Source organism: Euwallacea fornicatus, chromosome 17, assembly GCF_040115645.1.
Source record: "Euwallacea fornicatus isolate EFF26 chromosome 17, ASM4011564v1, whole genome shotgun sequence".
Taxonomy (NCBI): Eukaryota; Metazoa; Arthropoda; class Insecta; order Coleoptera; family Curculionidae; genus Euwallacea; species Euwallacea fornicatus.
In genome coordinates this window covers 3,724,290-3,743,718 of record NC_089557.1, presented here as the reverse complement: position 1 = coordinate 3,743,718, position 19,429 = coordinate 3,724,290, and the positions used below count along the sequence as shown (strand labels likewise).

Genomic DNA, 19,429 nt, shown 5'->3' with positions numbered 1-19,429 from the left:
CGAATTGTGGTGTGAAATTGAAATGACAAATGAAGTAAGCCTGTCGGGAGGAGGGTGAAGGGAATAAAGTAAAGAACGAAGCGACTTTTCGAATTCGGCGGAAATACCTGTAAAATACCGCTAATTTACGCATTACGAAATTATAATCTGAACTTAAACCTTAAAACTAGTCAAAATCGAGCACCCTTACCGTGTAATTTTGTGTAAATTTAGAACAGACCATTTGCCTATTCATGCTATACAACATGCAACCGTTTACCGCTTTCATGGTAAGTTTAACTTTTGGATAACCTCAATCCTTATATTTTTATTGCAAAACCACCACACAATAGTCATATAATTATTATTTCTAGACGGTAGAAAGCTCCCGCTCGTACATTGACGACTTGTATTCCCAGGATGCCAGTAAATGCCTAACTTCCATTATATGTATTAAAAATTCTGTGATTGGGTCAAATCGACAGAAGCAGAGTGTTATTGCACAGGGCATAGTTCCTAGACTAATCTATCTATTAAAGGAAAAGAATACAAAAACTGATGTACGAATAGAGGCAACAGTTACCATAGGTGAGGCTTAAAAAGAATGATTTAAGGACTTGTAATTTATTTTCCATATAGGTTCACTAGCGAAAGGAACAGATGATCATGTAGAGTTGTTAATCAACTCAAGTATAGTCCAAACTCTTTTGGAAGTGCTTAATGAAGATGAACCAAAGTTGATAGATGCCTGTCTTTGTTGTTTGAGAACATTGGCTAATCAAGAACATCATCCGATCAATTCTAAATTTGATATAAAGGATACACAGAAGTTGCTGCTTTTGGGTAACCTTTTATTGCAGTGGCTTGATTGAACACATTTTTATTGAGATTTGTAGCAAGTCCATCAGAATCTTTGCTAAGGCAGTCATGTGTGGCCACAATTTTAACATCAGCTTGCAAGACTACTAAGGAACAGAATAACTTATGTTTAATAGGTGTTCCGACCTTGCTAGGTGAGTTATAATAGTGTATTATTATATTGTGGGGCAACCTCAAAGAGTGAATAATTTCATGAAATTGATAGATTTGGAGATAAAATATTGTAAAAATTATGTGTGGTAGTTGGTTATTGCTGCCCTCAAGTGATTGTAAATCTAAATTTATTGGCTTGGCCTGCAAATTTTCTTCATATTCAGTGATAACCTTCTTACCACACTAATAACATAATATTAATTTAAAAAATGTATATTTTTGCATTTGATCAGCTTCGCTGCTATCAGTCGAAAATCCTTCAGTAAGAATCCCAGCGGCCACATGTCTCGCATCTCTGTGTTTCAATAATACTACAGTAGCCCAAGAAGTTGGCTCAACTTCATACCGAGATATTAAAATTATTACATATCTTTCGGTTATGATTTCAAGGGATAAACCAATTGAGATGCAATTAGAAGCTGCCAGGTCAGTTTCAATTTTATACCTTATTTTATGTTCACTCATACTTGTGCTTGGTTTTTGGTAAATTCCAATGTGATAATTTGAATTTTAACGTGTATATACTTTTTGTTTCTCTCTCCGTCAACACCAATGCGTTTGCAATTCCAGATGCTTGACAAACCTGCACAGAGCAGGAGCTATCTCTGCATTTGATCCCATAATAACTTACAAAACTTTGCCCTGTTTGGTGAGGCTTTGCCAAGTAAGAAGCTCCTAATTGTTTATATAACAGGTCCTGCTAAGTTTGTATTCTATAGGTTGAGCACCCAGAAGCACAGAGATCAGTAGCTGCAGAAACTTTGGCCTATTTAACAGAGGTGGACAGCAATCTGCAGCAAATTGCTGCCATAAGCAATCAGTTAGTAGGCGCGTTAGTGGATTTGTTGGCTTGTTCAAGCGTTGCGGCTAGAACAGCTGCGTTCAGGTAAATTTAGTATTATAAAAAAATACATTAAGTCTGTATAAAAGGTATTTAGGGCATTTGCGTCATTGGGTGCTAATGATGAGGACATTAGGAAGCGCATTATAGATACAAAATGTTTAATGGAGCAAGTAGTAGAAGGATTGACTGACAGCAATAAGGAAATAAACTTAGCTTCTGTTCGGTGTCTGCATTCATTAAGTAGATCGGTTCAGCAACTGAGAACTACGTTTCAAGACCATTCAGTATGGCGGCCTTTGATGTCACTATTATTAGGTAAGGTATTGGTTTAGCATATTTTGAATCATAAAATTATTGAAAAATTTTGTTTAAAGTAAGTTTAAAATTTGCTCTTTATTTCCAAATACGCGATATACTTCAATGTTTTAAGTAGCTACAGTACAATTATTTGACGATTTAGCCAAAGAAATACCATTTTATTCAGACCATTCTTTATTCAAAGCTTTGGCTCAGGGTTACGTTTTTCCAGATGATCCCAGTCCCGAATTGTTGCTCGCAGCGTCATCAACTCTTTGCAATTTATTGCTTGAGTTTTCACCTGCCAAGGAACCCATTATCCAACAAGGTGTGAGCTTTTCTGCTTCATTCAAGTGTCTTCTTGGAGTGGCAATCAGAATGGCAATTTTGTGTTTTAGGAGCAATTCAACTTCTAGTCAATCTCACTAACTCACCTCATCCGGCCTTGCGCCTGAACGGCGTGTGGGCTTTAATGAATTTGGCCTTTCAAGCAGAACAACGAGTGAAAAGTCAAATATTAACCACTTTGGGTACAGACCAAATATTCAGGTTGCATGAAAATTCATGACTATGTAATGGAGTTTAAACATATTTGCTTAATTAGGCTACTGGCAGACTCAGATCCGGGCGTTTTAATGAAAACCCTAGGTCTTTTAAGAAACCTTGTATCTCCGCGATCTCATACCGATACAATGATGGCGCTACACGGGACGCAAGTAATTCAAGGTGTCATGGTAGTTTTGGATGGAACACATTCACCTGAAGTACATGTTTTGCTTTAAAATACTATTTTTACAGATTATTTAATTTTATTTTTTAGGTCAAAGAACAAGCTCTCTTAATCCTTTCTAATATAGCCGACGGAGAGCGGACGAAGGACAGCATAATGTCCAATAAAGACATACTCAGTAAACTAATTGACTATATGACTCATTCAGCTCCATGCTTGCAGGTATTTTTTCCATATTTTATCGTCACTACAAGTGTAGAACATTAAATCCATGATCTTAGATTAGTTACTTCGGTAAAGCTTAGAGTATTTTGCAGGAATCGGCAGTTTTTTGTATTGGAAATTTGTCGAGGAAAGGTGAGCCTGGAGCTACTGAACGGCAATTGAAATTAAGAGAATTGGGCGTGGTCAATATACTACAGCAACTGATGGGAACCTCCGACACGATATTATTTAATAGGTAAGGGTGGTTGTAAGTGCTTGTTTTTAGAAATACTTAATATTGTTTATATTATTAAGAAGTGAGTTGTAAAGAAGTTAAGATATGGTAACATGGTAAGTGTAATTAATTTACTTAGGATCTGTGCAAATTGCAACTTGTGGACGAATTACCAATTTTTCGTTCCTTAAAATTAAGGGCACTATTCAATTAAAAAATGATCGCCCGTGATTAAAGACTGTTATAATAAGAAACGTAAGTATAATATTTTTTGTTTTTTTTTAGGGTAAAATCAACTTTATCGAACTTTACGGACGTCTAAAACCTTCAGGTGTTATTGATGGAAAACAAATGATATTATCAACGTACTGCCAAAAATTGTATTGTAGGAAAAACACTTCTAGGAAATGATTTTAGACCCCTTAATAACGATCAATTAAACTCCAGTTATACAATTATCATTATAGTTAAAATTATAACACAGGGCGCTCGTTTTTCGATCCCCAACATTATGATATCGGTAATTTTAGAGATATGGGGCCGTAAATATTCTTATAGTTCATCAATAGAGTAAACCTTAAATAAAACTAACATCCGCCGAATTCAAATACATCTTCATGCTTTTTAGATTCATATGCTGTTTATATTTGTTAACTAATAAATTATATTGAATGTTAATATCTTTAGTAATCATTCTATGATTCACAGAATTAATAGGAGAGATGTAGGGTCATCCTACTAAATAATATTTTTCAATGGTTTTATTTTCTTTTTTTAGATGAAACTCCAGCTTTACAGTTGAAATTTTTATTCGCAGAAAATTATCAAACCAAGTTATTGATTGCTTTTTCTACTGTGCAGAAACAATTATGAATTTATTAACAAACAATGGGGTTCCAAAAACGGACAACCTGTGATGTACAACGGGCCCTCATGGGCTAAAATTTAAAATTTTAGATTTTTTACGGTAACAAAAATACCGACGTTTTTACCTGTGTTGTATTTTTTAAATTGAAAGTAGTCTTGAAATCAACAGCTATTTGAATTCCTTTAAATAGTTGTAGATAATACATATAGTAATTTGAAAATGATTTGTAAATGTTAAGTACGCTTATGCACTTATTAGTAAACAGTTAAAATGTTCACAATTTGACATTGGGCTAGGGACCCATAGAGGGGATATTCTACGTGCTTATATTCAGTGCCAAAATATGACTTCGCAGTACAATACGTACAAGACAGTAAGAAATCACTTAGTACTTGAGGAGACGGCACAAGAGATAACTGTGCTAAAAGCTTTATGCCTTGTAGGAAAAAAGAAGTGTGTCACCACACAATTTATGAATGTTTCAGAAGTCAAAGGTTAGAATCAAGAATTTCATACTGAACATCTCACTAGCAAAGAAAAAGGTAGATATAAACTTGCACGTATACAGTGCGCTGCAAAAGGTGAGGCTTTATTTATAGTAGCAGGGTGTTACTTTTTTAAGAGTTACCTAAAAAAATACATAAATATTGCAAAATAAAGGATGAATATAAAACTTTTAAAGATAGCTAAATGGAGATAAAACTTGTAAATATTTCCCAGTGGTCGTGGTTTAGTTACTTGAATCGCTTTCTCTCTGGACTTGGCTCTCTTCTTGGAACTTTACTTCAGTATTATGCAAAATCATCGGTTTATTTTATAATTTATATTTGGTAAAATAGCTTAGTTTTTTGAATTCTACAACTTGTTGAATTTAAGGCATCAACTTTGAAAACGCACTGTACTTTAACGGAAAATTTCTGTCACCACAAATTTACAGTTTTTCTAAGCAATGATGTGATAATGAATATGTTCTATGTTCAATCTGATCTATATCGACTTAAAATACGATGTATTAGGACAAATTTTAACATTTTCATTTCTTCCCCTCATTGAAAGTTCCCTTCTCACTGAAAAATGCTCTGTTGTAATAGTAAATAGTAAATTATTGACTAATGTAATATTTTTTTGTTTTTGTGATTTAAATTAACTGTAAATATGATTATTAGCATGCTAAAGTTACATTTGTATTTGAATTAAAACTCGCACAATATTCAAATGTGTTTTCTTAATTTATTTTCAATAAATTATAGATTTGTTTCCACTAATAACTTCGACTGATATATTTTAATTTTTGTACAAATAATACAAATATTAATATCACAATTATTGAACTTATAATAAGGTATATTTAATAATAATACATTTATTTATATCGGCTTTTGTCGGAATTTGCTTTCTACAAGTTTAAAAGAAAATAGTGCCTTGGTAAGATGAGGTAAAAGGTTCTAAATGAAGTTTTATTGTTCAAAAGGTAGTTTTCCAGCGTGTGCAAGAGAGGAAAAACATTTTTAGCCCATCAGAAATTTGTGTAAGAAGTTCAAACAGGAATACTGGCCATCTTCCTGACGGTCCAGAATCGGTTTGTTGGAACAAATCTATTACAAATATCCTCAATTGGAACGAAGAAATAACGTAAATGCTCGTCTGCAAAGAAAATTTTCAGTTGATGACGATTTTAACTAAACATTGAACTATTGAAAATATGTTTTTTTTTTTAATTTAGCTAAGGTTTTGAGCGCTAATTAGATAAATCAAAAATGAAACATGTAATGCGTGTTTTAGAAGGACTTTGCTGCTGGTGACTATGAAGTCATGCAGAAATGGATAGGAAATATATGGACCAAGAAAACCCATCTTTCATCCTAAAAACACTAAAAGAATTTGTTTATACTTATAAATTTTTGGACCTGCCTGGCAGATGACTGCATAGAAATTCTTCGAACTTTAACAATAATTATTACTTTACAACAAAAATAAATAAATACATCTATATCTTATATTCCTAACAATAGACTAGCGAATTAAAAGTGCCCTTCCAAATCCGGCCTCAGTACGTTGTTTCCGCGATATGGACTCTTTTCGATCAATTTTTTGACTTTGGGCAATAATTTTCCCGCTTTACGACACACTGGACACGCCTCACTGGATTCGCTCGCTCTTAGGCAGTGATTGTGGAAACAATGACCGCAGCTCCAGACACAAATTTCACAATTCAAATCAGTTTCCTTTAGGTGGGTAAAGGGTTTTTGACAAAGTCTGCATGTGAGTTTGGTAACAGATATTGCTTTGCCATTTTGGTGGAGACTTTTAGCTAAGGCTGTTTAAAATAAAAATTTATTAAATTGTGCTGTATTTTGAAAATTCGTCAAGTTTTAGATACTTACAATAATGTAAATCCTTGTCCAGGATCTTTAGACTAGACTTCAAAACATCAATATCGCTTTTGTAATCACTTAATATTCCCTGTAGTAATGTTTTCACTTCTCCGTAGTTAGCGTTAGACACGAGATCTAGAAGTTGGTCTGGTGGGACATGCGGAGCTGCTGCATGCAACAATTGTCTCAATGTTGTCTTTTTGACGCTTCTCTGTAATGGGAAAATAAATCCAATCAAAAGTGTTAATTATGGTATTAAAACCAATAAAATGAACAAACGGTTCATGTTGTATTCAGGTCGCTGCTATGTATGTTCTTTATTAAAAATCTATGTACTGGAGAATAATTACACAAGTATTATTTTAGTTTTTTACTTGGTACAGATTAAACCAGCTAAATACATTATGACAGTAGAGAAAATTCATTTTCAAAGTAAATGAGGGATTAAACGTGACGTCAATACATCATCAACGTAAAAATATTTAATATAATACTTACCTTACTTTGTAGTAGCGTGAGCCACAACTGTTGAGCACCTTCCGGATCGAGGTGTTCAGCCCCACGAACGCAGAGGGCAACTGCTTCATCTATAAGATCCTTCGCCAACAGCAGATCTAAAGCCTCCCTCCATTCACCCGACTGCTCTAAAAGCAAGGCGCTGGCTTGGTGAACCTAGAGGTCAGAGCTAATTAACTGATTTTGTGCTTGTTAAGCCCGATTCGCAATTCCATTGACGGTATTTCCATCCACTTTAGTTTTCTTAATTTTCGTTCTTATAGTAATTTTGCTTTTGCCTGACTGCCTAGAGATACTTATTATAGAACCATGAATATGGCCATCCATTGTCTAAGAGATGTCTTGAAACCCTGACGTTTTTCGTATAATTCCAACAGAAATCGCTTACCTACCCCATGTTTTCTCGTAATTTCCAGAGCTTCCTCGTTTCTGCAGGTGCATGACTGCACAAAATCACACACTTTACTCGAATCTCTAACGCACAATTGTTCTAGAACCAATTCCGTAGTCCGATGCGATAATTTCAAATCACTAGAGACCAGTTCACTCAAAAAGGCGAACTGTAAATCTTCGTCACAGCTCAGCACTTCAGTCAACGATTCCACATAACTGGGAAAGTGTTCGATGACAACTTCTGTCGTTCGTTCACAATTTATGGCCATTAACTCTTTGAAGTGTTCCAAAAATTGTTCCTTAATGCATCGCTCAGGCATTTCCATGTAGGTCAAGATGTAATTGAAGACGTCGCTGATTCTTACGGGATCCTTTAAATAGCACTGCAAAATGTTGCCATACTCTCCTTGGGATTCGTACAAGTGCTCGGCGACTCTATAGCAACGCGAGGCTAAAGACATATTCAGCAGCTTTTTCGGGTCGAAATGTCGAAGTTTTCTTGCTTGCAGCATGTCGAGCCACGCTTGTTCTTTCTCAGAATGATCGCGAATGCTTAGAGAATTGACTTTTAAGTTGGTAAGTGACTGAATAACTGAATTTAGTAAAGATTCATCGATTGAAAGGCTGTCGTTAACTATTAGGCGCGATATAAAACAGGCCAAGCTGAGTACTTGACTATCCTGTAATAATTGTTAAAAGTGCATTAATGGGGAAAATGCAGGATATTTGAGACTTACAGAAAATTCGGGGGGTGAAACTATTTGCATTAAAATTTGTACCAGTCTTTGTCTCTGTAATAGACCCATTTCCCCCGAAAACTCAGCCTCGGTGAAAGCAAGTTTTACTACATTTAGGCATTCTCGGGTGTTGTACCTAAAATATTAGTTGTCCAAAAAATTATTCGTTTTTTTTTTAGTTGGTTGCCTTTTCACCTTTACACAAGGCAAGGCAGTTTATATTAGCAGGCATTCAGCATTCCAAGTAAACCTCATTTTGGGAAATATGTCATATAAACACGTATCGGTAAATTTTTTGTTTTTGAGATACTTGAGGATATTGAGTGAGTTTTTGATTATGGTCAAAATCCTTACCTTAAAAGCGCCCTTAAATATGGATAACTCCCTTCGTCCGATTTTCCATTAACGGAATGTACAGTTTCCAGACACCTTAAAACATCGTATTTTACCCTGGGAATATCGTTTTCAGGAATATTTCCTGAAGGATAACCTAAACCTGCCAAGCATGAAGACACGTATACCAGCAACGTGTTTCCTAGCCTAAAAGAACCCGATTGCCACTAATTTTAAATAAATCGTTAAGTGGTGCAGACACTTTTTGAATTATTTTCAATTTGCCATAAAATGTACAGTTTTTATTTGAATGCGTGGTTGAAAACGCATAAACACTGACCTGTTATTACTTGGCGTTAAATCCGACAAAAATTCTATTAAAGGGGAAGAGTAATCTCTCAAAGTTTTTGTGGTGATATGAATCCATGCGTTGTACAATTTCAGTCTTTTACATACTTTCAACACTTGATGCAAATCTAAACACTCTAAAATTATCAAAGCAATTTAGCGCAGTTTTCCAAATCTTAGAGTCTATTACCTATATCTAATGAAAGCACAATATTCTCAAGCAACTGAGCATCCTTTGGCTCCAAATAGGCCACTAATACTTGACAGACGGAAGGCGAGACAAATCGCAGGGCTCCATTACATATGTGGTCAGCGAGCAATGTGTAATACCACTCTAAATTGTTTTGGTCGGTGCTCACAGCTTCTAGAAGCTCATTACAAAGAATATCTCTAAAATACTTATTTTAAGTGAAACTTATAAACATTGTTTGCCATGGCTCACATTTTATTTAATTTAACACAACATCCAACAGCTGCAGTAAGACTGTCTTTATCCACAGTATTTTGATTTAAATTCTCTAAATATCGATTCAATAACTCCATCGTGAAACTTTCTTTATTTAAACCTTCTTCGGCGGCTAAATTCAGAGCTTCGGACCACCTACCTAAAGTCCATTTAAAAAATAAAACTAACCATGTTTCAAAGTTGATTTATGTACCTTGGTCACTTAGAAAGATTATTCTTTCCGGCCAAGACCGAAGCTTCACCAGATGTACAGCTTTAGTGCCTGGAAATAAATCATTGCACCATGGCACTCTTTTTTAGTAACTGAGACATACCAAGTACCAATAATTGAGTACCCCTACTGCTTAAACTATTGTAGCAAGCGCGTTCACCTGCGAGCGCAAACGCTTCACTTACCCCTCCGCCCACAGCCAAAGCTTTAAAATGGGCGGAACTATAAACCAATCCTGCAGCTGAAAGCTCTAGTAATTCCAGCTCCCTTTGCGTTCTTACCTCTATTAAATGCAGGTTTTCACTAGTGTCTAAAAGGGCTAAATGTCTAGTGCCTATAAAAAGTGAAACCTTTAATAGAAAACAAGCTATAGGTTAGAGTTAGTAAAGTTACCCAACCAATGTAAGGCTGTTAAAGTATAAGGCAACTGCACATTCCTTAAAGGCATCAGTCTGATTCTGTTATTGCTACTTGTGCTAAAATTGGTGATTAACCTGAAACGGACCATCACAATAGCTGATTTTACATTTGGTCCAATTAAGAAATATACCTAGCATAATGCAGATAATTGCCTCTGGCCCAGGCTAGAACTGGCTGGAAAGTCTTACCAATAGAAACCAACTGCCATGAGATCAAAGGAAGAGAAGTGGATATCTTTGGTAATTGTTGATTAAAATGAACTTTAAGGCGGGGGCGTACTGATATTACAATTATCTAAAATCTTATTTTTATTTGATGTTTTCAATTTTTAGCTAGTTTACCTTTGACAAGGTTGCCATTGCCACTAGCACATGTTTGCTTAGAAAACTAATGTCATGGCCCTGCACTAAAGGTTCAAACACACAAACCTCTCCTCTAGCACCCGAAAACAGACATTTGGAATCCCAAGATCTAACCTAAAGTTTTACCGGTAATTTTGCTGCCTGTTCAGAGTTTTGCTGTAATGAAACCTACCCCCAATCTTCTATTAAATCCCAGAGTAAAAACACATCCAGAAGAATCTCCACAAAGAGCCAAATTACTCATGAAAGTAAACCTCAAGTGTAACACTGCTGTTTGTGGGGCATGAGCATCTGGCATTTTTCTGACTATATCACCATTTTTTGAATCTATCATTATTATATACCCTCTTTCATAACTAAAATGCAATTGCAATTTATAAACATTGAATTAAACATTAGGGCTCACCCTGCTAAAATTCGGGTACTCTCCAAATTAAATGCTAAAGCAGAAATGGCACCTTGATCAATAAGAGTAATATCATGATAGCACCAACATAAATTCTGTTGTGAATCAAAACACAAAATGTAGCCATGAGATGTGCCTACAGCTATATATTTTAAGCTGTTTGAAATGACTGTTGGTAGACCAGCCTTCACCCTATCCTGCAATTTTAACCAATATTTAATTTTGTAGATAGAATTAATTGTGGTATTTACAGCTGCTGATGAAATTTGTGTTGAAACACCTTGTAATATGCAATGAGACATCATCGACCTGAATCTGGCTGTCATACTTTGGAATGAGTGTAAGGAGGTGGTGTCACTGCCCTCCTCAGACTCCATGTCCCATAACACCTTTTCAAGGGTTGGTGGAGCGACCTCAGGTATGTCAAAATCCAAGTCATTTATCTGAGAAAAATGGTTCAATGTATATTTAACTTTGGAATTTTTAGCTTTTAACTAGTTCTTGTAGAAAATAATCTTCTATTCGATCTATGCAGAGTTGAAGTTGTGAAACAAAATTGTATTAAACAAAACTTAATTGAAATGGGTGAAGATTTTTTTTTCTAACAATTGAATACTCATTGACCAGTTAAGAGAAGCTCTAATTGGAGACCAATAAAATGGGCTGCAAATGCTACTGGACGTACAAAATACTTCAAATTAGGATTCAACACTACTGTGTGAAGACGGGTGAATAAAGGGATGATTTGGTAATACTGATAATAATAATTAATTAATGGGCGGTAAATTGTGCAATATAGGAAATGTAAACAAACCTCTCTTAGATCGAGCAGGGACTCATCCGAATCTTCCACGGTCAATTCTTCACTTCCTGAAGTCATATTTAAATGGTTTTATATAATCGCGACTACTGCCGGCATCCAGATTTTTAATAATTAATGAAAAACACCTAAAAATTTTTGAAGAAATAGGGTTTTTCGGCAATTTGTGGGAGTATATTTATTTCCCATTTATTAAACTGGTCTATAAAAAATCTGGCATTTAATTTTGATCTGTCACTGTGACAACGTTAACGTCATAATATTAAAAAAAAAGAACATAATTACGTACAATAATTTCTATACAAGGAAGACAAGTAGTTATGATATATGTATGAAAAATTTTACGGTGTCCATCGAGGAGTTTTTCAAATCTTTGCTTCAAAATCATGTAATCAAGCGGTAGTAAGTTTAATAAAGATTGCCTTTAAAGAATCTAATATTCTTTGCCTAAAAACAGCGATTTGTTAATTCATCTAACCATTCTACAGATTTACACTAGAATAATTTTGAAAACACCTACATTAAATCGTCAGCTGCGTACGTCGAAACCTATGAAGTTAGGAATCTAACCTATAAATGTTAGCTGATCTCTTTTGTGGTTGTTTCTTTTTTCTCGACTCTCTAAATTTCAAAATAGTTATGGTGTTACCACAGTTTTTACATATCTGGCAATTCTCCTCTCTAGTGTTCCTTTAATAGGAAGTATGATTTAAGATAGATTCTAAGTGCTGTTATATTAACATAAGGGCACAGGGGTTAAATTCACTCTTGAATCAACTAGAAACCTTTCAGTAAAAATAAAATATTGTGAAGTGAAAATACAGAATGAACGCAGCACCAGCCTCAAATTTAAGATCAGACTCTTATTTGGAGTTATCAGAAAACCCAATTCGGTTCGAGCCAGTAAATCAGCTTACAAATGTATTTTATGATGATTCCAATAAAGATGTTTTTACTGTGAGATCTGGAGGTGTAATGGGTGTTGTTGTGAAGGTATGTAATCTAAAGAACCCTTATTTTGTCGATTATTTCCAATTATTTTCACTTATCAAAGCATAAGCAAAATAAATGTTAAATTGAATTACAAGCACAATAGTGGACATAAAACATTTCTAGTTTCACAGGAGTGTATATATATTTCATTTCATGCAGAGTCCAAAGGAATTAAAACCACTAAACTTCCGAATGGAGGACAAAGGCACAGTTTTATCCATCAAATTTTCTTTGGACTATAAGACTTTAGCTGTACAAAGAGCCAATCATGCAATAGAACTTATGAATTTTAATAATGAGACCCTGGATTCTGAGTATTCAGTAGGCTGCAAGAAAAATTCCTGTATTATAGGATTTGTTTGGTCAAATATCAATGAATTAGGTATATTTTTTGTAGAGATTTAACCACTTTATTGTTGAAATAATCAAGGCAACATTTACAAAAATGAAAACCTTACCATTCAGCTGCAATATATTTTAGCTATTATAACTGACCATGGAGTTGAATTATATACTGTAATACCAGACAAAAAATCACTAAAGCATTTAAAAACAACCTCAGTGACTGTCCAATGGTTTGTGTGGTGTCCCAGCAACAAAATTGCAATTTTAGCCTCTTCACATGGCTCTCAGTTGCAACCTGTTATAATCAAACAAGCATCTGTGAATAAATTACCCAAAGTTGAAAGTAAATAATCAAAACAACGTTTTTTAAACCATCTCAAAGTTAACAATTATTCTTAGCTGAGCCAGGCAGAATGGCTTTAGAAAGAGATGTCACTATAGCAACTCTTTACGGAACTCCAGCAATTTTGATACTAAGGCATCAAAGTGGGCCGCACACTGCAGAGGTTCATGTGCATTTACTAAATGGTCCTGGACAGGCCCCTGTTAAATCTCATATTTTAAGATTGGGCTTGGCTGGGAGATTTGCTATTAATGTTGTAGATGATCTTGTTTTAGTACATCATCAAGTGTGTTGCTATATTTTTAAGAGGAGTTTGTGATATGCCAAAGAGATTTTTAGGCTTCTAGAAGTTCCCAAATATTCGACATTGCTCTGCCAGGGGAGAGTGATGGTACTGTGAAATACCACAATACAGTGGCACCTACTAAATCAATTAAACCTGCTAGCATTTCTCTTCCGGGTTTGGTAGAACCTCAAACTCATTCTTGTGAACTTTGTATCCTCCACTTTGTTACCTTTTATTTTGGCTTTATTTTTCCTTAACAAACTATAGATTCGCCAAACTGGGTTGTATTCCAACCCAACATAGTAATTGACGCCAAATTGGGATGTTTGTGGCATATCAAATTATGTTTGCATGATTTGTGCAATCACATTAAAGACCTTGCTGTATGTACGCAAGTAGCCTTAAAAAGGACTGATGGGAAACCAGTCTTACTAAAAGTGAGGAACGGCTATAGTGAATATTTGTTTGTAATGTGTTTTTTTCAGCTGTTGTTGGATGAAGTCAACAAAGAAAGTCCAGATTTGGATAAACTTCTTGAATCATTTAATCACATAAACTTGATATATCGAGACTGGGTAGAGAACGAATTGCAAACTCGATCGGGGTCACCCCCCAATGCTGCACACTCTAATTCTAGTAGTGCTCCAATGCCGAGAGTTTTGATAGATCAGAATACTATGTTTGATGAGATTTTACAAAATATTACTACGGAAAATGACTTGAAGAAGATTGAGAGAGTATTGATGTCTTATTTTAGTTCGCTCGCCGAATATGGTATTCCAGCTCAGTTTAATTTGAATCGTCTGCTAGTAAGCACGTTGGTAAGCTAAGAAGGGGTCATTATTTTTTTTCAGTGCGTACTAGGTAACAAAAGATAATGGGTACACGCAGATAATAAAACTCAAAAATAAGGTGTATCCACTTTTTTTATCATCCAACATACTCATATATAAATAACCCACCATATTCTGTAACTAGTTGTTGGTCTGTATAAATAATCTGTAAGTATTTCCAAGGGTATTTCAGTTGAAACATCCTCCATAGGTCCGTCAAAATAAATTCACGGCCCTTCAACAAATGCTTCAATATGGCGTTATCTCAGACTCAAAAGCACTAGCAGTGTTACTGCTATCTCTAGGCAATATGCATCCTTCATCTACACAGATGGCCTTAGACATGTTGGCTCGATTATATGCTGCTGAAGAAATTCAAGAGGTATTTTATTGTAAAATGAAAAGTTGAAAATGAAGATTTTGTATGATATTGAAGGTACTCTTGAGCGAGAACCAAATATTGGCGGCACTAAAATTGGCTAAAGACGAAGCGAATCCAAGAAAGTTTCTAATTGCTGCTAAAAATTCTAGAGATATTAGTCTTTTTCATAGCGTACTATATTATTTTCGAAATCATCCAAAATATTCGCCCATTTTGCAAAGCGGTAAGTGCCACAGTTTCAAATGTGTAATTTTTAATTTTTTCGTATTGAGAGAGAGGCAATAGAAGGAATTTGCTTTCGTTAATCCGTGTTGTTTCAGATGAGCGATTACATACCTTTATAAGGGACTATAACGAGGCCTTTAGCGATCATTGCTAGTTGTCAAAGGTGACGAAATACTCTGTGATTAATATATAATAATATTGCGATGGACTGCACAGAGTAACAGATATTCTTGGCTCAATGCTCAAGATAAAGTTGTAATATTTTATTGTTTTATTTGTTATCAGCATGGACTAATTTATTGTTATAATTATTAAGAATAAAGTCTTAATGACCGTCGCATCGAGAAGAGAATGATTCAGTTATTCCTTTATGGGATTCTAATCCTGGAAGGTATAGAAGTCTTTCGACTTCATATCATCTCTCATAATGTTTTTAGTCCGGACTTCCAAAACTTCTAGCGATAACTCTTCTAGTTTTTGAAATATGAAAGATTTGTGTACGGTTCTGCTAAGAACACTGAAGGCAAAACAATTTTTTTTCAACATTGTTTCCATAACAATGATGAATTTGCAAGGCTTGGAAGCTTTCACGAATTTTTGGCCAAGTTTTGTACAGTTATGTAAGGAACACCCCGTATTAAATTTATACAAGAAAACAGCGAATGATGTGCAGAGTCTTTGCTCTCAACCGCAGTTTTCTGCACGTAATTGAACCAGCTTTGCAGCACGTCCGGTTGGTTAGCGCTCCATTGTAACGCATCTACTATTTTATGCCATGTAGATACAATATAGTTCTCGTAGAGCGTAGGCAGAAAAAGCGCAAAAACCCTAGTATTTTTTTTGTAAAGTCACTCAAAATTTATGTATAAAGATACATTTATTATTTGCAACGTGTTCACAATGTACGTAGAAGATAATTTATCATATCGTTTTAACAGAAAATAATCAAATATATCTTACTAATAAAAAGTCCTAATGTCGCTACATTAATTTAACTAATATTTACAAAATTAAAATTATTTTAAACTATTGTCGTACTCGGAAAAGTGTTTTGTGCATAACAAGAGCGCAACTAAAAAGAAATATTTATGCCAACTGCAAACACACCTCAATATAGAATATTAAAGAACAATGAATACAAGATTAAATTCATTTTAATTATCATAAATGTAGGAAAACCCGCTTTAGAATGTACAAACGCCGCTCTTACGAAGGGACAATTCACGAATATTCCTGGACTCTAAAGAGGGCCTTCGATCTAACCGGTCTATTAAACATTTCGACTAATTGAGCCTTTAGTTGCTTACCCTACATGACCTGTTAGAAATAGTAATAGCAGCCAATAAATTCAGGAGATGCTGGACTAGAATTAACGTCAATTTTAAGAGGCGACACTAAAAAATCCCCAAATACCGGGACCCGATTTTCTTGTGTTTAATCATTTGGTCCCTACGGCTAGGTCAAAGTCTATAAAGGGGGGTGTTAAATGTCGCGAAACTTAACATGTATTGCACAGTAGCTGACGTGCGACAATGAAAGGTATTCCAAAAGACTGTACAACTCCGTCTAAACATTACATAAAAACTATACAAAGAGGCCCCTTTCTGGCCGTAAATATGGTACATCTACATGTCGCTGGCGACACTACAAATTGAGGTGACACTTCCGGGACTACTACGAATTCGGAAAGGAGAAGTACCTCCTCAAATTTCTAAACGTGATATCTACAGGGAGTAGCTCTGAATAGTTTTTCAACCTCCCTGCGTATGCTTGAGCCAAATTCGGACAAAGACTGAACATAGCGATTTTGGTAGATGCTGAAATGTTCATGTAGTTCATTGCCTGTAAAGTCAAATAAATATATCATACCTAATGCTAAGAAATCACGTTAATTATGGCAGATATTTAGGTATAAAACAATACACGTCCGATACAAACACTACCTAAGAATCTCTCCTCTATTTCATGGGTTAATACGAAAATTGTGCCGTAACGTAACATATTCATTAATACTTTTTTGGTATCAAAAAAGCTAATTTCCTGGCTTACAACTAGCTAAGGGCAGTTTCTGTCACAAGGAAAAAAGTGTTTACATGTTGTACGCAACGTAGATGGGGTCTAATTGGTCGGCCAAAAAGCCGTCCCTCAAGTGCATTCTTTGTTTCTCGCCCCTCGAATTGATGGGCACCACTCCAGGATCTACCACCACCACCACGCCTACTATAAGGTGATGCTCCTCTAAGACCGTGTTGGTTACAAGTGGTACCAAGTCTAGAGCTTCGCTTTCATTACCGTCTAGTTCCACCACGACCACTAGGAGGTTTGTCCATGTAAAGACAGCGCTAAAAATAACGATTTATTCAGGGCTTGATTCCTTGATATGTTTATTTTGCTGTCTACCATTCAGCTATCTTTTTATGGCATCTCAGAACCGAATTCTCGATATCTATAGGATGGTAGCGCATTCCCCGTAACATAATGGTCTCGTCCAGCGCTCCCACGACAAAAACTGCGTCGTGCAATTCAGGAGAATCAGTAGGCACCAAGTGGTGCGAAGATCCCACTGATTCATTGTCGCTTTGGTTCAAGATGGTTTCTTCGGCAGAGCTTCAAACGAAAGTGTTTAATTCATAAGTGTGTGGTTGTTTTATTATGCATGTTTCAATTGGTTTACCTCTCCACTCCCTCAGTCCTCCTTAAAAAGCCTAAATATCCGGTTCGGGCATACACCTCTCCAGTATTTCCCGTGACTAGTCTCGCGTTGAAATGGTCCCCGTACTCGGACTCATCTCCGTAAATCGTAAAATAGCCGCTCGCATTGTGGCCACTTTGCACCCAAATTTCGCCCAGATGTGAATCTCCACATTGTCCTAAAATATGAAAACAAAAGTCATTAAACAGAATGATTTGCAAAAACTGATAAAAAATTTAATCTAGAATTCTTTAGTGAGTTTTATGAGAGGTGTTTTGTGGAAATAATACTTAAATAACAAGTTTTATAATAACTCACCTTTGGATTCTGGATTGGCAATAATCACTTTCACTCCGGGCAATAATTTCCCGCTTTCCATTAGGCACAAACTGTGAGGACTGCCGCGTTCTACTAAACTAACTCTGTCGTTCCTCAACGCTCTTAGATCCACATAAACGGTCGACGGTTCCGGACTTGAAGCACCTTGAAGACATATCGCTACGTTTACCCGGCACCCGAAGGAAGTTGAGACTGCCCTTGGACTTAATCCTGTAAGGAGAAATGCTTGTAAAAATAAAGGATGTGAATTAAGTGTAAGGCCCAACGTGAAGATGTGAAAAATTTGAATAAACGTAGCTTCTAAACGGGTTTGTTTTTTGAAAAACTCATTAGAAAATCCTATATTATGTAACTCATGTCATCTTGCGGGTCGTTGCTTCGCTCGTCCTGCAGAATTCCACTGATTATACAAAATTATGCATTTTCTAACCAGTTACATAAATAGCTAATTGAACTTACCTAGAGCACTAAAGAGTTTAGAAAAACTACTGGTCAAATTAATTCTAGGCCTCTCCTCTCCCACCACTACACATGTCCTAACGCAAGCCAAATTAACACCTCTTGTCTTCAGTTGAGTAACCGAAGATCCCAATCCTTTGGTGCATAGTTCCATTACTCCGTACGAGCAAAAAGTGTCTCGGACTTTGTATTGGGACACCGCAGTCAGCCACAAGGATGGATTCACTTCTACCTCCGAAGGAGGGATTAAGATGGAATGGTGACCGGAGTATATACTACTCAGACACCTGAAATAGGCATCGAAACAACCCACCATAAGAAACGAGTTTGTAATAATTTCATGTAGTTGGAAGTTTAGAGTCAATGCATCTAATATATTCATCGATGACGCGCTTTTACATACCACAAAGCGAATCCTAAACCGCAGTAAGGGTCCAAACATAAAGCTATGTGCCGGCTAGGATAGAGTTCGCAGGCGAGTTTCATGCTTTTACACAAATTCGTAACTGCAGCATGGGACATTTTGATTCCGGCGAGCATACCAGTTGTTGAGACACTAAAGTCCAGGTATGCTAACATTTCAGCGGTAGGTGCCCTGAAATGCAAAGAAAAAAAATTTATTTGAAATTGATGTAGAATATGTCATTATTCAAATGAGGAACTCCTGAAGCTTTTCTTCTAAATATTTTTTTATTTTATAATATATTCACCTATAAACTACGGGTAATTTCTTCTTGGGCATATCGTCCGTGTCCAGAATGATGGGCCAAGCCTTAATATCGACTACATTGCTCGCTTCTTTCGAACGAAGCAGCTTGATCACAGCCTGAGTTGAAAGTACCAGTACCGACTTGGACACGTCCACGATCATTCTGACCGTCGGAAGTGTAGTTTGGAGGTTTTGCGGATGCGGAGGTCGTATCGTCACAGGCACCTAAATTATACAGCTCAGCATT

The 19,429-nt window shown here is 35.8% G+C and overlaps 4 protein-coding genes across 10 annotated transcripts in view; 2 read left to right on the top strand and 2 right to left on the bottom strand.

The window, feature by feature from the left end:
* The first annotated feature begins 43 nt into the window (after window positions 1-43).
* On the top strand, window positions 44-5,172 carry LOC136344514 (armadillo repeat-containing protein 8-like). Of its 2 annotated transcripts, none has more exons than XM_066292058.1 (14): window positions 44-269; window positions 354-567; window positions 619-822; window positions 876-992; window positions 1,245-1,437; window positions 1,582-1,675; window positions 1,731-1,897; window positions 1,950-2,170; window positions 2,385-2,480; window positions 2,551-2,701; window positions 2,757-2,916; window positions 2,973-3,104; window positions 3,188-3,342; window positions 3,607-5,172. In XM_066292058.1, the coding sequence occupies exons 1-14, from the start codon at window positions 234-236 to the stop codon at window positions 3,641-3,643; spliced, it is 1,977 nt and encodes a 658-aa protein (XP_066148155.1). In that variant the 5' UTR covers window positions 44-233; the 3' UTR covers window positions 3,644-5,172. The 2 variants fall into 2 exon arrangements, with proteins under 2 accessions (XP_066148155.1, XP_066148156.1); XM_066292059.1 differs by having other exon boundaries at window positions 48-269; window positions 3,200-3,342.
* A 227-nt stretch (window positions 5,173-5,399) lies between these two features.
* Window positions 5,400-11,863, bottom strand: Vps8 (vacuolar protein sorting 8). Of its 2 annotated transcripts, XM_066292056.1 has the most exons (18): window positions 11,571-11,851; window positions 11,008-11,199; window positions 10,757-10,953; window positions 10,523-10,706; window positions 10,330-10,464; window positions 10,119-10,282; window positions 9,962-10,062; window positions 9,672-9,902; window positions 9,551-9,619; window positions 9,334-9,496; window positions 9,082-9,281; window positions 8,884-9,028; window positions 8,565-8,750; window positions 8,211-8,346; window positions 7,473-8,153; window positions 7,063-7,236; window positions 6,574-6,775; window positions 5,400-6,506 (listed from the first exon to the last, which is right to left on the bottom strand). In XM_066292056.1, the coding sequence occupies exons 1-18, from the start codon at window positions 11,634-11,636 to the stop codon at window positions 6,211-6,213; spliced, it is 3,522 nt and encodes a 1,173-aa protein (XP_066148153.1). In that variant the 5' UTR covers window positions 11,637-11,851; the 3' UTR covers window positions 5,400-6,210. The 2 variants fall into 2 exon arrangements, with proteins under 2 accessions (XP_066148153.1, XP_066148154.1); XM_066292057.1 differs by lacking the exons at window positions 5,400-6,506; window positions 6,574-6,775 and having other exon boundaries at window positions 7,064-7,236; window positions 7,469-8,153; window positions 11,571-11,863.
* A 269-nt stretch (window positions 11,864-12,132) lies between these two features.
* Bulli (regulator of MON1-CCZ1 complex protein bulli) lies at window positions 12,133-15,218 on the top strand. The gene is made up of 10 exons (XM_066292060.1): window positions 12,133-12,569; window positions 12,729-12,951; window positions 13,051-13,257; window positions 13,314-13,543; window positions 13,597-13,753; window positions 13,811-13,980; window positions 14,029-14,364; window positions 14,588-14,758; window positions 14,813-14,981; window positions 15,079-15,218. Exons 1-10 carry the CDS (start codon window positions 12,402-12,404, stop codon window positions 15,135-15,137), a joined length of 1,890 nt encoding a protein of 629 aa, XP_066148157.1. The 5' UTR covers window positions 12,133-12,401; the 3' UTR covers window positions 15,138-15,218.
* A 623-nt stretch (window positions 15,219-15,841) lies between these two features.
* Window positions 15,842-19,429, bottom strand: part of DIP2 (disco-interacting protein 2) — a 130,739-nt gene continuing 127,151 nt past the window's right edge. For all 5 annotated transcript variants that reach the window (XM_066292050.1, XM_066292051.1, XM_066292053.1 and 2 more), the window contains 7 exons: window positions 19,184-19,407; window positions 18,877-19,068; window positions 18,474-18,760; window positions 17,994-18,224; window positions 17,658-17,853; window positions 17,384-17,590; window positions 15,842-17,325 (listed from right to left, as the gene is read on the bottom strand). In XM_066292050.1, coding sequence (XP_066148147.1) covers window positions 17,073-17,325; window positions 17,384-17,590; window positions 17,658-17,853; window positions 17,994-18,224; window positions 18,474-18,760; window positions 18,877-19,068; window positions 19,184-19,407 — 1,590 coding nt within the window. In that variant the 3' untranslated portion in view covers window positions 15,842-17,072. The remainder of the gene's footprint in view (window positions 17,326-17,383; window positions 17,591-17,657; window positions 17,854-17,993; window positions 18,225-18,473; window positions 18,761-18,876; window positions 19,069-19,183; window positions 19,408-19,429) is intronic.